At 40.6% G+C, this 17,039-nt stretch overlaps 1 protein-coding gene across 1 annotated transcript; it reads left to right on the top strand.

Annotated features, from left to right (window-relative positions):
• The first annotated feature begins 3,631 nt into the window (after nucleotides 1-3,631).
• On the top strand, nucleotides 3,632-17,039 carry LOC311089445 (uncharacterized protein). Its single transcript, XM_084124146.1, has 9 exons — nucleotides 3,632-3,768; nucleotides 4,046-4,183; nucleotides 5,469-5,504; nucleotides 8,193-8,389; nucleotides 9,036-10,084; nucleotides 10,182-10,251; nucleotides 13,923-14,097; nucleotides 14,851-15,016; nucleotides 16,255-17,039. Exons 4-8 carry the CDS (start codon nucleotides 8,203-8,205, stop codon nucleotides 15,008-15,010), a joined length of 1,641 nt encoding a protein of 546 aa, XP_083980272.1. The 5' UTR covers nucleotides 3,632-3,768; nucleotides 4,046-4,183; nucleotides 5,469-5,504; nucleotides 8,193-8,202; the 3' UTR covers nucleotides 15,011-15,016; nucleotides 16,255-17,039.

Raw genomic sequence — 17,039 nt, 5'->3', positions numbered from 1 at the left:
ATCGCACATTGAGGCATTCATATCCACACAGAATACAGCAACCCATCATGACCTCCTCCAGCATTAACCTGGTTTTCCCAGAAGGGTTTCCGACCAGGTATTATCAAACTTGTTTGCACAGTTTTCTGCACTACTCATTATCTTCTATTAAACTAATTGCCATTACAGAGATGATCTAAATCCCTCCACTTCAGTCTGAGAATCCCTCTTTTGCTTGTGGCCAACCTCATAAAGTTGTGGCATTTGCTGACTGGATTTACGTAGATTCCTTCAGGTGGTTCTCATTCGGATATCACAGATTTGGCTTCAAACGTCAGATTTCTGAAGTATCAGAGCTTGCGAGCTGCCACTCGACTTCAAATCACGCACGAAAACGGTTTGCATCCTTCCCCCTTTAAACATTTACTGAATGTTTTAATCATTGTGGAAACCAAAAATGAATATTTCAAACATCTTCTAGATAATACAATTAAATGGACACCTTTATTTGAATTGTGACCACGTTCATGCTGTCTGTTCTGCTGTACACATCTGAATAATCATGAATTAATTTGAGCAGCATTAATATTCATAGAGTTCACCCTAAGAGTTGAGAGAGAGCTGATGAGGTCATTGCCGTGTGTCTACGAGTGTGTGCGAGTATGTCATCCCCGGCTGTCAGGTTTAGTCATTCTATGTAATTAGATCTCAGGTAGACTTGGAGGCATAACTCCAAGGAAAGCCTGACGACATGCCAGAAATAGCACCCTTCACTTATGACAAAAGAGGTGGGAAAAGACATTTATTGTCCATACCTACCATCCTCTCTTCAGTTTTACTCTGAATCTCTGTTTTTCTCTCCCTTCCACTTCCTCTTCACAAGCAACACCTGTAAGATCAAATATAGGACTCAAGCTGCGTTCTAATTCACAGGGTCCCTACATAGTGTTCACTGTTCCTTACACACAGAGCAATATCTGTAGATGTTAACTTCAGTATTCTTCACTGTAAAAAGTGAATAGTTGGATCAACTTAAAAAAATTACTTCAATTGGTAACACCTAAATAAATTAAGTTTTCTCAACTTAAATTATCGTGAAAAACGTGATAATTTAAGTTGAGAAAACTTAATTTATTTAGGTGTTACCAATTGAAGTAATTTTTTTAAGTTGATCCAACTATTCACTTTTTACAGTGTTGTGTAAATAAGTATAACTATAAATTGCTACATACAATACACTCAAGTGTATTACATCATTTATAGAAAACTTGTAATCATGTAATATGGTTTACGTAATCTGATTACAGAAAATAAGTACATGCAATTAGATTATATTACATTTTAAAATACAGATTACAGTACTTTTTTATTGATAACATGATTATATTATTCTTACAAGGGCAGTAAATCATTAATAATTCATAGATTCTCCTTAATTCTTCTTTTTCGTGTTTTATATTTTTCTCTCTAAAAAAGCATATCGCTTATAAACATTCTGAAAGTCTTTTAGTTTTTGTGAAATCGCAACACACAGACCAGCCACTAGTCAGGTGGAGGTACATTTACTTGAGTACTGTACTTAAGTACACTTTTTGAGTATCTGTAGGCTACTTTACTTGAGGGTTTTTTTTTTCTGGAAACTTTTTACTTTAACTTCACTACATTTGAAAGACAAATATCGTACTTTTTACTCCACAACATTTCTGTCAAGGTCCTTGAGTAGAAAGTAGTGGGGTTTTTTTCCATCTCTAAAACGTGATTGTTTTTTTGCAGGTGACAGACAGTCTATCAGTAATCACTCTTGTAGGGTCACGTGTCGTGAAGTTCGGCAATTTCCCATCATTTTCTTTGAACACTAATCAACTGGTGGCAAAATGGACGAAGACAGATCCTCGGAGCAGTGCGTGCATGGCAAATAGTCTTTCTGTTTTGCTGTTTGTTAAAGCAGTATTGCTGTTGGGCAGTTCAACAGCTGTGGTTGTGTAGCTGGGTTTTAAACCAGGTTGTTTTACAGATCACTTGATTCAAATGTGCATGAATAGATACATACAAATACTGTAGATGTATAGGCTACTTCTTTTGTTGGGGTGGTAGGAGTGTTAAAAAAAAAAAAATTAAGATGATTATGGCTGTCTTTTTTGTCAATTCAGTTGTTTAATTTCTATAGGTTTTATAACATTCTAAAAGCTCTTAATTCCACAGATACTACTAACTGTATTACTGCGGTTGCTTCAGAGGCATAATACTGTAAGTATTACATACTGTATAACATGCAACAAAAATAAAACAATGCATTGACATTTACTTTTTACTTTTGATACTTAAGTACTTTTAAAAACAAGTTCTTCTGTACTTTTACTTAAGTAAAAATCGGTCTGTACAACTTTTACCTGTAACGGAGTAATATTTGACCAGTAGTCTAGTATCTGTACTTTCACTCAAGTGATGAAGTTGTGTTTGTCCACCTCAGGCTGGCTATAATTACATGTTAAATTGAGAAGCCACAAAGCATTTACTGGATTTAGAGAAATCAGTTCACTTTTAAGAAGTGTTTTCTCAACAACTAATCAACTCCCAACAAACACATTAATTATTATTTGAATGATCACTCAATGATTCATTTAACCTTGTATTGTGATGTCTTTGGGAGGCTTTTTTTTTCTTTCAAACACATTTATATTTTAATTTATTTTATTTTAAAATGATTTATTTTAATGTAAAACATTTATAATTCATTTAATTATTTGCTTTATATATACAGTATATATATATATATATATATATATATATATATATTCAACTCACAAATTCCCCTGCAGTTCCTTCACGAACCCCAGGCTGGGAAACCCTGACGTAATGTAATATTTAATGCACTTCATGTTGTTGATGTCACAAGTGGCTGTATAGAGCATACGAAGATAAAGAATGCAGAGAAATAGTCTTTTAATTCAATAATCCACAGGATGGGCAGAAACAAGGGTTAACACATCCACTTCACAAAGACGAGACCGGACCAAGAACTGAACAAAACAACTAATTAAAAAGTAGTCAGATTATATCATCTAAAATGTCTTTACCCCTGCAGCCTCGTGCCTACAGCCGAAGACGTGCTCCATATATATTGTCAAATGAAATGCTTAAAGTAGTGATAAATGAGCACTGCATTACTTAATACAAAGATATTATGATTTAGTTAATTTTACATTATGCGTGTTCTTAATCTTTATAATAATATAAATATGAATAAATTCTTACAAATATTTATTGTGTTCGGTTACACTTTATTTTAAGGTATCCGTGTTACAGTGTGATTATTGGTTATAATAATTAACTATGTACTTATAGAGTTAGGATTAAGATTAGGGTTTGGTTTAAAGTTAGTTGCATGTAATAAGGCATCATTTATAGTTAATACAGTAACTACATGTTACATGTGTAACAAAGACAAAGTTAATTTTCCTCTTCACTGCCTGTGAAGTGGTCTATTGATACAGGTGCACTTGTTCCTGATACCGTCCTATGTCAACACTGTAACAAATTTCTGTAGTTTTCACAGCATTATTACTGTAAAATCAGCAAAAGCTTACTGTAGAATCTGTATACAGCATGTTACTGTAGATCTGCAAAGCATCATGGTCAATTTTCAATGGCGGGTAAATTCTACAGTAAACATATTTTTTCTGTGAATCACAATACAGCAATTTCTAGAGGATTTTTTTTTTTTTCAGCCATGGAAAGCTGAAAAGCTACGAGATTACACATTTTTATCGGAATTTTAACTTCAGAAAGGTAACTTTGATGATTTATTTCCACAGTTTACTCTTGTTAAGTTACCTATTTGTTTAACTTTAAGAGTGCACCGAGAGAGAGAGAAGTACCGAGCGGCCCACTTCCTAGTAAACTCGTGTCTTGTGTGCATTTTATTACCAAAAAAAAAAAATCTATATATATTTGCGCATAATTTCGATAGATTTTCTAATCTGGCAACATTCGATAACGTCATCATGAATAAAAATTAAATTGGAATTAATCTGTTGTGATGTAACGTTATCTGTTGGTGCGCTAGCCGGAAATATGATCCCGTACACTTGGATAATTTTTCTCTTGCTTGCTGAAGTCAACTGTCACCGCCGACGAGTCGACGACACTGCGTGCGCGTGAAGCACTGAAGCCAGCCGACTCCCGACAGAAAACGCAGCTAGAGGTAAGACTTAACACATTTTTCATAGGATTATGATTTTTCTGAACCTCATCGCATTGCAGAAAAGAGATTGTTGATAGCCTAATTTGAAGCGCCATTCCCGACATGTGTGAGCATATTACGTTAGCTGCTACAAAAGATTTGTCTTATCTGCAACATTACATTTATAACGTCTTCAGTTTGATTAAAGAGTACGTTTAGCATTGTTGAATAAAATTAATTTGTAATTATGTATGTGTTGGTGCGGTAACGTTAGCTATTTGAATAATCTCACTCGTTTTTTTTTTTTTTTTTGCCTGCTGCTAACGTTGCCGCCAGAGGAATCAGACATTTAAGCGGGCCGAGTCAAAAGAAAACGCAGCCACAAAACTTAATTAAAATACGACATTTTAAAGGATAACTTTAAAGTTATTTCCTCCCCCAACCTTCACCAACTTCATCGCTTGCAGAGGGTAAAGTTAGCCTAACTTACACTGTTGGTAGCCTAATTTGAAGTGCCATTCTCGACTTGTGGGAGAATACTGTATGTATTAATATTGTTCTTATCTGGCAACATTACATTTATAACGTCTTCAGTTTGATTAAAGAGTACGTTTAGCATTGTTGAATAAAATGAATTTGTAATTATGTATGTATATGTTGGTGCGGTAACGTTAGCCGTTTGAATAATCTCACTCGTTTTTTTTTTTTTTTTTTTTTTTTTTTTTTGCCTGCTGCTAACGTTGCCGCCAGAGGAATCAGACATTTAAGCGGGCCGAGTCAAAAGAAAACGCAGCCACAAAACTTTTAATTAAAACACGACATTTTAAAGGATAACTTTAAAATTATTTCCTCCCCCAACCTTCATCAACTTCATCGCTTGCAGAGGGTAAAGTTAGCCTAACTTACATTGTTGGTAGCCTAATTTGAAGTGCCATTCTCGATTTGTGGGAGAATACTGTATGTATTAATATTGTTCTTATCTGGCAACATTACATTTATAACGTCTTCAAGTTTGTTAAGGAGTAACGTTAGCTTTGTTGAATAAAAATTTATTTGAAATTGTGTATTAATGTATGTGTTGGCGCGGAAGCCGTTTGAAAAATCACTCGGTTTTTTTTTTTTTTTTGCTTGCTAAACTTGGCGCCTAAAGAATCAGACATTTAAGCGGGACGGCTGATTCGAAAGTTTTATTCATTCGAGAGTTTTATTAATGACTCGTGAAAGCATAATAATATACTCGCACTGTATTAAGATTTTTCGAGATCTTACTCTTTCTTTTATTTACCATTTGGTTCTTTTCTTTCAGGTTGCAGCAAAGACAAGGCCTCAGCAATCGTTCCAGGTACATAAGTGACATGAACTAGCATGCATACAATGTTTTTCAAATGCAAACAATGTTGTTTCTCTTCGGACACAATCCCTAGATATGTCAAACACGTTAAAGTGCACAGAAACCGTGCAAACTTCAGGTATCCATGTGGGATTTCGAAATGTCCTTGTAATTTCAAGACATTTTGTGCGTTACAGACACACATGTACCGAAATCACTCAAAACATAAACCAGCTAGATCTCAGAAGTGTGTGAATTTGAATTGTCAGGTTGAGGAATGCACTTTCAAATCTTCACATCTTTCAAGTCTCTGTGAGCATTTAAATATGCATATTAGGGATGGGGAAAAGATTGTTTGCCCTATCAGCACTTGTCAGAAGCTCTTCAGTGTCAGATCCTCATTCACCTCACATTTAAGCAGGAAACATGCAAAGGATTTGGTAGCATGTAGAGATGGAGGTGTAAACAGTGATGATGCAGCTATGCATGATGATGCTGTTGAGATGGGAAATGATGACATGACTGAGACTATAGAATTTCCTGAGGTTGGTAATTATTCAGGAGATGTTGAGAGAGACAGGAATGTTTTTCTTACCAATTTGGCCCTTTTTTACTTGAGAATGCAAGCAAAGATGCTTTTACCTGCTTCCACAATATCCACTCTGATAGAAGAGTTTCAAGAACTATGCACAAATGCAATGTCACAGATGTTTGTTCGACTTCGTGAAGAACTGTCAAACCTTGACATTCCCGATGAAAGGATTTTTAATATCATAGATGGTCTGTCAAAAGATAACTTATTAAAGATGTATAATGAGGGCATGTTCAGATCAGATGCAACCAGGAAGACATATTTTAAGAACAATTTCCATTATATTGAGCCCATACAGGTTCATCTTGGTTTTGATGCTTCTGGTAAAGAACGATTTTGCCAGTATGTCCCAGTGAAAGACACTCTAAAAGCCCTGTTGAACCTGCCATCAGTGAGAGAGCAATATAATGTGTCAAAAATGCACTTGCCAGAAGATCCAAATGTGCTTGAGGATGTGAGAGATGGTAAGACTTTCAAAGAAAATAGCCTTTTACAAGAGTTTCCTTCTTCAGTTTCTGTTATCTTGTATCAAGATGCATTTGAAGTAGTGAATCCTCTTGGATCTGGCAAAAAGAAACACAAGCTCCTAGCTGTGTATATGACACTGAGTGAGATATTGCCACATAACAGGTCATCCATTGACCCAATGCAATTAGTCATGCTGTGCAGGGAGTCTGATTATCAGTTTTTTGGACAAGAGAAAGTTTTCTCCTCCCTTGTGAAAGACTTAAAAGACATTGAGCAATCTGGTATTACTTTGGAAACAGGCCAGACTGTGAAGGGGGTAGTAATTGCAATTGCAGGTGACAACCTGGGGTCGCATTCACTTGGAGGTTTTACTGAGAATTTCAGCAAGAGCAAAAACTTCTGTAGATACTGCCTTATAGCCAGAGACAGATTTGTAAACGAACCTACTAAGCTAGGCCCAGCAAGGACAGTAGAAAACTACAGGAGCAGTGTGGCGAAGTTGTCTATGGGATCTGAAAACTGTGTAGATGGAGTAAAAAAAGACTCAGTTTTCAATTCTTTACAGCATTTCCATGTATGCCAACCAGGACTTCCTCCATGTCTTGGTCATGATCTTTTCGAAGGGATTGTATCTGTGGATCTTCAACTGTATCTTAAACATCTTGTGGCCATTGGGAAGCACTTCACATTTGTGCAGTTGAATAGGATGGTCTCTCAACTTAAGTTCAAAGGTAGTGATGCTAATAACCGACCTTGTGTGATTAGAGCTGATGGAGAGAAATTGGGAGGAAGTGCAGCACAGAACTGGTGCTTGTTGCGTCTTCTCCCTATCCTTGTTGGTAAACGTATCAAGAATCCACTTGAAGATCAAGTTTGGCAGTTGTGCCTCAAGCTGAGGGAGATAGTAGAACTTGTCTGTGCTCCCAAAATCCATACCAATCAAGTAGCCTATCTGAAGCTACTTGTTGAGGAATATTTGGAATCTAGAGCAGCTATTTTTTCAGACAGACCATTAAAGCCAAAACACCACTTCCTCCTTCACTATCCAGACCTTATAATTAAATTTGGCCCTCTTATTCGCCTCTGGACACTCCGCTTCGAAAGCAAGCACACATATTTTAAGCAGTGTGCACGGAAGCTCCATAATTTCAAAAACCTATGTAGCACTTTGGCAGAAAGGCACCAATTACTACAGGCCTATTTACACTCAGGGAGCTTTTTTCCAGGCATTCTTCAAGTAGGCCAAGCCAATGAATTTGATGATCAAATGTACAATGTTGCCATTCAAGAAGCTGTAAGACTAAGTGGTATTAAGAAACAAAACACAGTAGAAACAGTTTCTGCCACATACAAGGGAACTACCTACAGGAAAGGAATGGCTGTACTTCTCAATGTTAATGACAGGGGTCATGAGCTTGGTAGGATTGTTGTTCTTCTGGTCAGTGAGGAGAAGGTTCATTTTGTTTGTGAAAAGTCTCAATCAGTGCCAGCCTTGGATCTTGGTGTTCACATCTTGCAGCATGACACACAGAAACATTATGTTTGCGTTAGTGTGGACACCCTTGCTGATTATTACCCACTTCCAGTTTACAACTTTGATCACCTTGATGTTTTTGTGCTTCATCATTCTGTTTTTTCAGGTGAAGTATAATGGAAGCCAGCATTAAAAGTGTCCTCTCCTATCTGGAAAATGAGTCACTGGAAAAGATTCTACAACATTTGTCAAGCATTGGGGTTAGGACAGCTGATGACATGGAATTCATAAAAGAAGATGATTTGAAACACCTCCTGACACCAGTGGACTGCAGGAAACTACTGCATGCCTTCAAAAGAAGAGGTAAATTGTAGTATTAAAATTATATTTCACCAAAAAATTTAAATTGTCATCAATTACTCACTCATGTCGTTCCAAACCCATAAGTAGTTTGTTCATATTTAGAACACAAAATGAAGATATTTAAAATTTTCTGTTCCTTCATTGAAATTCTGCTTACCCAAAACTTATAAAGCTTCATGCTTCAAAACTTAAAATAAATCCAGATATATGGGGTAGTTCAATTTAAGTATTCTGAGGAGACACACTGGCTTTATAGTTAACGGATTTAATTTAGAATTTTATTCACCTATAAACGTTAACTAATGAACATACAGCACTCAAAATTTGTAAACATAAGCTCAACTGTACTTGCTTGATGCATGAGAACAAACCTTCATGCTCCATGTTTGGTGATCAATGTTTTTATGTGAATAAAAGCCTAAATTAAACACATTAAGTGATTTGTTATTACTTTAATAATTTCAGTTAAATAATGAAATCCGTTTAAAAAATACAATGCATATGAATTCCAAAACCAGCAGTCATACAATATTGACTATACACATTTATTAGATACAGCTATGTAAAAAGTTTTTGACAAGATGTATATGTTTTCGTAAAAGCCTTGAATTATTGTGATAGCTACTCCATGCTTTTTCTATTTTAGATACACAGCACAACACGCAGCAACATGACTGTACCATGGAAACTTCTGCTGAACCTGACTATTTTTTGACTTTAACACCTGTACCTTATCCTGAAACCTCACCCAATTCAGAGCTTGTATTGGAACCTTCAAGCCATGTTTCTGTGCAGAATAGCACTTGGGTTTCAACATTTTCTGTGCCGTGGGAGAAAACACATGAAAGCTTGAGAAGGTGTCTTGCACAGAGGAAACGACCAAAAGCTGCAGATAGACGGCATATGGTGAGAGTCATTGCAGAAGCAATAAGACAGGTTTGCTTGAACCCCCCATTCAGGCAGTGTGCTGAACTGGCTAAGAGCATTGTGGATAAATATCCTGAGTCTTTTGAAGACCGAACAGAAGAGGGAGAACAGCTTGGCAATGGATATTACACTTTAAGCAAACAACTGAGGATAAGGATCGATTTTTTAAACAGAGACAATACCCTAACACGACTTCGAAAACCAAAACGAATGGTCCCTGCCGTGGATGAAGACCTGCCTGGACCATCAAGAAAGTGTGCCAAAACTGATAGCTACGGCTGTGTCAAATGGCAGCCATCACAGCTGCCTGAAGGTGAAAATAGAGAGTCTCTCTATGAGAAGAAAATAGAGTTAATGACTATTTATTCCAAGGAGGGACAAAGAGGTGCAGACCAGAAGCGAGTCAATGATCTCATGACATTACTGTATGAGCAACAGCGTCGTGACATTAATGCAACTCCTTCACCAACCCTGTCAGATTTACAGAATGAGTGGCCATTTCTCTTCATCCAGAAGTTTTTACTACAGCACTTCTGCACATTGACAGGAATTGAGCTGGAATCAAGACTACGAGAATCACTTGCTGGCAAAGGGAAAAGAGTGCTACAATATTTCAATAGTCAACTTTTGAAATGGAACAAGGAAGTGAAGGCAGTCCTTCATGGCATCGAGAGACAGATGGAAGACATGGATCCTGGACTTTCTGCAATTGTAGTCATGATTGCTTACTTCAAAGAAAAGGAAGAAGCTGTTTTCCTCTTGGCTGATGCAAGTATTTTTTGTACAGTATTGCCACACACTTTCTCTTATGAATATTGTACTTGTGATTTCTAAAAGTGTTTTTTCTGTTTATTTTGTGTTACAGGAAACTTCCACCCAAGCAGACATTGAGGCCCAGATTTCCCTGCCAAGCACTCCAAGGCTCATCATGCTCGGTAAGATCCCACACACACACACACACACACACACACACACACTCACTGTCCCTCGCTCACTCACTAGCGCTCACTCACTCGTGCACACACATACACTCACTCACTTACTTGCGCTCACTCACTCGCGCACACACACACACACACACTCACTCACTCGAGCACGCACACACACTCACTCGTGCACACACATACACTCACTCACTTACTTGCGCTCACTCACTCGCGCACACACACACACACACACTCACTCACTCGAGCACGCACACACTCACTCACTCGTGCACACACATACACTCACTCACTTACTTGCGCTCACTCACTCGCGCACACACACACACACACTCACTCACTCGAGCACGCACGCACTCACTCACTCGTGCACACATACACTCACTCACTTACTTGCGCTCACTCACTCGCGCACACACACACACACACACACACTCACTCACTCGAGCACGCACACACTCACTCACTCGTGCACACACATACACTCACTCACTTACTTGCGCTCACTCACTCGCGCACACACACACACTCACTCACTCGAGCACGCACACACTCACTCACTCGTGCACACACATACACTCACTCACTTACTTGCGCTCACTCACTCGCGCACACACACACACACACACTCACTCACTCGCGCACACACACACTCACTCGAGCACGCACACACTCGCGCACACACACACACTCACTGTCCCTCGCTCACTTACTCACTTGCACACACACACTCGCGCACACAAACTCACTGTCCCTCGCTCACACACACTCGCTCACTTGCGCGCACACTCGCACTCTCACTCGCGCGCGCACACTCGCACTCTCACTCGCGCGCGTACACACACACACACACACACACACACTGTCCCTCGCTCACTCACTAGCGCTCACTCATTCGTGCGCACACACACATACACTCACTCACTTACTTGTGCTCACTCTCGCACACACACACACACACACACACTCGCGCACACACACTCGCTCACTGGCGCGCACACACACACTCACTGTCCCTCGCTCACTTACTTGCACTCACTCACACACACACACACACACACTCACTGTCCCTCGCTCACTTACTCACTTGCACACACACACTCGCGCACACACACTCACTGTCCCTCGCTCACTCACGCTCACACACACTCGCTCACTGGCGCGCACACACACTCACTGTTGCTCGCACTCTCACTCACTTACTTCCGCTCACTCACTCGCGCACACACACTCACTCGAGCACGGACACACTTGAGCACGCACACACTCGCACACACACACTCACTGTCCCTCGCTCACTTACTTGCACTCACTCACACACACACACTCACTGTCCCTCGCTCACTTACTCACTTGCACACACACACTCGCGCACACACACTCACTGTCCTTCGCTCACTCACGCTCACACACACTCACTGTCCCTCGCTCACTGGCGCGCACACACACTCACTGTTGCTCGCACTCTCACTCACTCGCGCGCACACACACACTGTCCCTCGCTCACTCACTAGCGCTCACTCACTCGTGCACACACACATACACTCACTCACTTACTTGCGCTCACTCACTCGCGCGCGCGCACACACACTCACTCACTCGAGCACGCACACACTTGCACACACACACTCACTGTTCCTCGCTCACTTACTCACTTGCACACACACACACACACACTCCCGCACACTCACTGTCCCTCGCTCACACACACTCACTGTCCCTCGCTCACTGGCGCGCACACACACTCACTGTTGCTCGCACTCTCACTCACTCGCGCGCACACACACACACTGTCCCTCGCTCACTCACTAGCGCTCACTCACTCGTGCACACACATACACTCACTCACTTACTTGCGCTCACTCACTCGCGCACACACACTCACTCGCGCACACACACACTCACTCGAGCACGCACACACTCGCGCACACACACACACTCACTGTCCCTCGCTCACTTACTCACTTGCACACACACACACTCACTGTCCCTCGCTCACTCACGCTCACACACACTCGCTCACTGGCGCGCACACACACTCACTGTTGCTCGCACTCACTCACTCGCGCGCGCACGCACGCACACACACACACACTGTCCCTCGCTCACTCACTAGCGCTCACTCATTCGTGCACACACATACACTCACTCACTTACTTGTGCTCACTCTCGCACACACACACACACACACACACACACTCACTCGAGCATGCACACACTCGCACACACACACTCACTGTCCCTCGCTCACTTACTCACTTGCACACACACACACACTCGAGCACACACTCACTGTCCCTCGCTCACTCGTGCTCACACACACTCGCTCACTGGCGCGCACACACACACACTGTCCCTCGCTCACTCACTAGCACTCACTCACTTGCGCACACACACACACACTCACTCACTCGAGCACGCACACACTCGCACACACACACTCACTGTTCCTCGCTCACTTACTCACTTGCACACACACACACTCCCGCACACTCACTGTCCCTCGCTCACACACACTCACTGTCCCTCGCTCACTCACGCTCACACACACTCGCTCACTGACGCGCACACACACTCACTGTTGCTCGCACTCTCACTCACTCGCACACACACACACACACACACTCACTCGAGCATGCACACACTCGCACACACACACTCACTGTCCCTCGCTCACTTACTCACTTGCACACACACACACTCGCGCACACACACTCACTGTCCCTCGCTCACTCACGCTCACACACACTCGCTCACTGACGCGCACACACACTCACACTCACTGTTGCTCGCACTCTCACTCACTCGCACACACACACACACACACACACACTCACTCGAGCACGCAAACACTCGCACACACACACTCACTGTTCCTCGCTCACTTACTCACTTGCACACACACACACTCCCGCACACTCACTGTCCCTCGCTCACACACACTCACTGTCCCTCGCTCACTCACGCTCACACACACTCGCTCACTGGCGCGCACACACACTCACTGTTGCTCGCACTCTCACTCACTCGCACACACACACACTCGCACACACACACTCGCACACACACACTCACTGTCCCTCGCTCACTTACTCAATTGCACGCACACACTCGCGCACACACACTCACTGTCCCTCGCTCACTCACGCTCACACACACTCGCTCACTGGCGCGCACACACACTCACTGTTGCTCGCACTCTCACTCACTCGCGCACACACACACACACACACACACACACTGTTGCTGGCACTCTCACTCACTCGCGCACACACACTCACTGTTGCTCGCACTCTCACTCACTCGCGCACACACACACACACACACACACACACACACACACACACTCACTGTTGCTCGCACTCTCACTCACTCACTCGCGCACATACTCAACCCATTGTGGAGGACCGTTAAAAAATAAAACATTCTAGTCTTTCTGTCGTGATGTCGTGAAGCATCGCAGACGTGACGTAGGTTGTCGCCCACTATGGCACACTATACGAGATAGTCTACAAATTCTACACTGTGCATACATGTGCAGGCACACTACCTGGCTGTTCATTAGAGGATGTTATGAAAGTGATCTGTGTAGCAAAGTTTTTTTGCCAAACAGTAAACCATATCAGATTGAATGATGTGCAATGTCAACTTAATTTTTTCAGGAGAGTCCATTCTGGGGGCAAAAAAGTGGATGCTTTCCATCGAGGGCAGAGTTGTCCTCCAACTGAGTGACTGTTCCGAATTCACTTCTGCTCTTGCTGTCCTTTTTGCATCATACTATGTATTTAACATGGAATATCCTGAGGAGGCAGCCACTACATTAGAATTTATCCAGAGGTAAGCACTTATTTGTTGTTGATATATTTTTGACTAGGAATGGGAACAAATATTTGAGTACTCATTCTTTAACCACCTACCCGACTAGTAAAATACTTCTCAAAGTGTTTATTTGGTTTATATGGACTGTTGTGTAATTGTTAAACATCAAACTTTTATTTTAACTCACCATGCAAATGGTAGAAAAGTAAGCACAGCTAGTCTACAGTCAAAATTTCATGGACATCACATTTTCTTTTCTTAACTTTAATACTAAAGTACTTGGTTTTTAGAGTACTTGACTTCTAAATTACTCAAAGTTCCCATCTCTACTCTTCACACTTCTATAAATGTGCTCACTGTAATCTGTAGTACACTCCAATGCTGCAGCAAGTCCCTCTATCAGGGTTCCCCGCGGGGTCTTAAAAAGTAAAAAATTCTGAACTTTAAATTTAAGTCCTTAAAACCACTTAAAAACCGGCCAGATTGTCATCCGCAGTCTTAAATTTAATTTAGTCAGGTCTTAAAAAGGTTTTACCCTCGTTCATTTCCAGAAATGCTGGCCGCAGAAAGTTATTACAAAGTAGCAAAAAAGTATCGAGTTGTAGCCTACAAAGCGGAGCTCTAGAGCAGGGGTCTCCAACACGTCGCTTGCGTGCTACCAATAGCTCATGGCCTGATTTGAGGTAGCTCGCCAGAGGCCGTTCACATTCTTATGACAGGTTTTTTTTTTTTTTTCTTGGATAGAGTAATGCATGATGTTTTTATTTACAGATTCTTCATCAGGATAAATCCGGAGCACAGCAAGTGCAATTCGAAGGTCCAGATTAGCAGAAGAACTGGGAAGGTGGTCCAAAGAAAAAACGAGTCCCTCAATCCACACGTGGCATCGTTCATCAGGGACTTCATTGAGTATGACTGGAAGAACAACTAATACCAGGTGAGACTGTTAATTGTTAACTTGAATACTCTGAGTTATTGTCATTCTAAATCCCACTTTTAACCCCAGGTAAAGGAACATTTAAAAAATTGTAATTTAGAAATTGGGTTATCAGCGCTTTTTACCAGGGGCTGCGTGTTGTGCTGTGTATCTAAAATAGAAAAAGCATGGAGTAGCTATCACAATAATTCAAGGCTTTTACGAAAACATATACATCTTGTCAAAAACTTTAGCTAAATATGTGTTCTATATTACATATTTATTATATTTTTACTTATATCATTAAATAAAGTTGTTATTATAAAAAAAAAAACGCATTATATTTAATTATTTTTAACCTTATAGGTATAGCGGAGGATTTTTTACTTCCGGGTGGGTGACCTATACTATTGGTCCTCCTAATTGTCAATCATTCTGGTGAATCAATCAAACTTTTCAAAAAGTGGAGAGGGCGGGTCTTATCTAAAATTCGGAAAGATCCTCTGCTATACCTTTAAATAATAGCCTACTACCAGCTGATAGGGCTTTCTGTATGTTTACAGCATTAGGTGAGTTGGGGTTTTTTTCTTGAGAAAAATTAAGGCCTATCTTGTGTGTAGCCTACCTAATATTTATCCAAATGAGTCAATATTAAATAAAATCACAATAATTGAATTGAAATAATAAAAAATCGTAGCTTACCAGATATTGTACCATGTAAACATTGTAACATGTTGTCACTAAACCTAATAAAATTCAGTTTAGTTACTAAAATGTTAGTGACAATCACATACACTTATTGTGATGCCATTTTTTTTTACAATAATTTTTTTTATGTATTTTAATTTTCTGTGCATAATTTATTTTGTTAAACTACATAAATGCCATTATCTGTACCGTATCCCAACTGTTACAATAAAACATCAGTTGAGCAATATAACATGCATTTTTATTCAGTATATAAGCAATATTTTGCTTTTTATGTTAAAGACACTATTGATACCGTGAGAAATTTACATTCTCAGGAAAATAGCCGCTTATCAGTTAATCGTTAATCGATCGATAAGGTCTATCAACTAATGATTAATGAATTAATCGATAATTTGCAACCCTAGTTTTGGTTTATAGAGAAGTGGACATTGTATTACATGTTGATTGGCTTAATTAAATGATCCAATCAAACTTTTATATATATTGTCATCAACCCATCTGTCTTGCTTATAAACTTTTCCATTAATAATTAATTTCTTCCACTGCAGGGTAGAAGACTCCAGCCCATGATGTTGACTAGTTCAGGCCGGGTAGAAGTCTCCAGCCCATGATGTTGACTAGTTCAGGCCGGGTAAAAGACTCCAGCCCATGATGTTGACTAGTTCAGGCCGGGTAAAAGACTCCAGCCCATGATGTTGACTAGTTCAGGCCGGGTAGAAGTCTCCAGCCCATGATGTTGACTAGTTCAGGCCGGGTAAAAGACTCCAGCCCATGATGTTGACTAGTTCAGGCCGGGTAGAAGTCTCCAGCCCATGATGTTGACTAGTTCAGGCCGGGTAAAAGACTCCAGCCCATGATGTTGACTAGTTCAGGCCGGGTAAAAGACTCCAGCCCATGATGTTGACTAGTTCAGGCCGGGTAAAAGACTCCAGCCCATGATGTTGACTAGTTCAGGCCGGGTAAAAGACTCCAGCCCATGATGTTGACTAGTTCAGGCCGGGTAAAAGACTCCAGCCCATGATGTTGACTAGTTCAGGCCGGGTAAAAGACTCCAGCCCATGATGTTGACTAGTTCAGGCCGGGTAAAAGACTCCAGCCTATGATGTTGACTAGTTCAGGCCCTGTTTTTTAAGGAAAAATAAAGTTCTGGGAGAAAACAACATTCAGGGACCAAATTCTATTGTTCAAAATCCTGCTGTTTTTAAATCATTTAATTTGTCTTTTATACCTTCTAATTGAAAAAAAAAAAATGTTTTTTTACTATGCTATTTTTATTTTATGAATTTCGAAATTTAAATTGTGAAAAGTTGTCAATAAATGGCATTTTTGTGAC

This window comes from Abramis brama, assembly GCF_963993115.1.
Source record: "Abramis brama genome assembly, chromosome: 9".
NCBI classification, from domain to species: Eukaryota; Metazoa; Chordata; class Actinopteri; order Cypriniformes; family Leuciscidae; genus Abramis; species Abramis brama.
Note: the sequence above shows the minus strand (reverse complement) of the source record. Positions and strands in the feature narration are given on the sequence as shown.

What these genes read in the sequence shown, in the direction of transcription:
- LOC311089445 (XM_084124146.1), top strand. Translation starts at nt 8,203, where the DNA reads ATGGAAGCCAGCATTAAAAGTGTCCTCTCCTATCTGGAAAATGAGTCA. An exon ending in CTGTTTTCCTCTTGGCTGAT is followed by an intron (nt 10,085 to 10,181) that starts GCAAGTATTTTT and finishes TTTGTGTTACAG; the next exon opens with GAAACTTCCACCCAAGCAGA. An exon ending in ACATTAGAATTTATCCAGAG is followed by an intron (nt 14,098 to 14,850) that starts GTAAGCACTTAT and finishes TTTTATTTACAG; the next exon opens with ATTCTTCATCAGGATAAATC.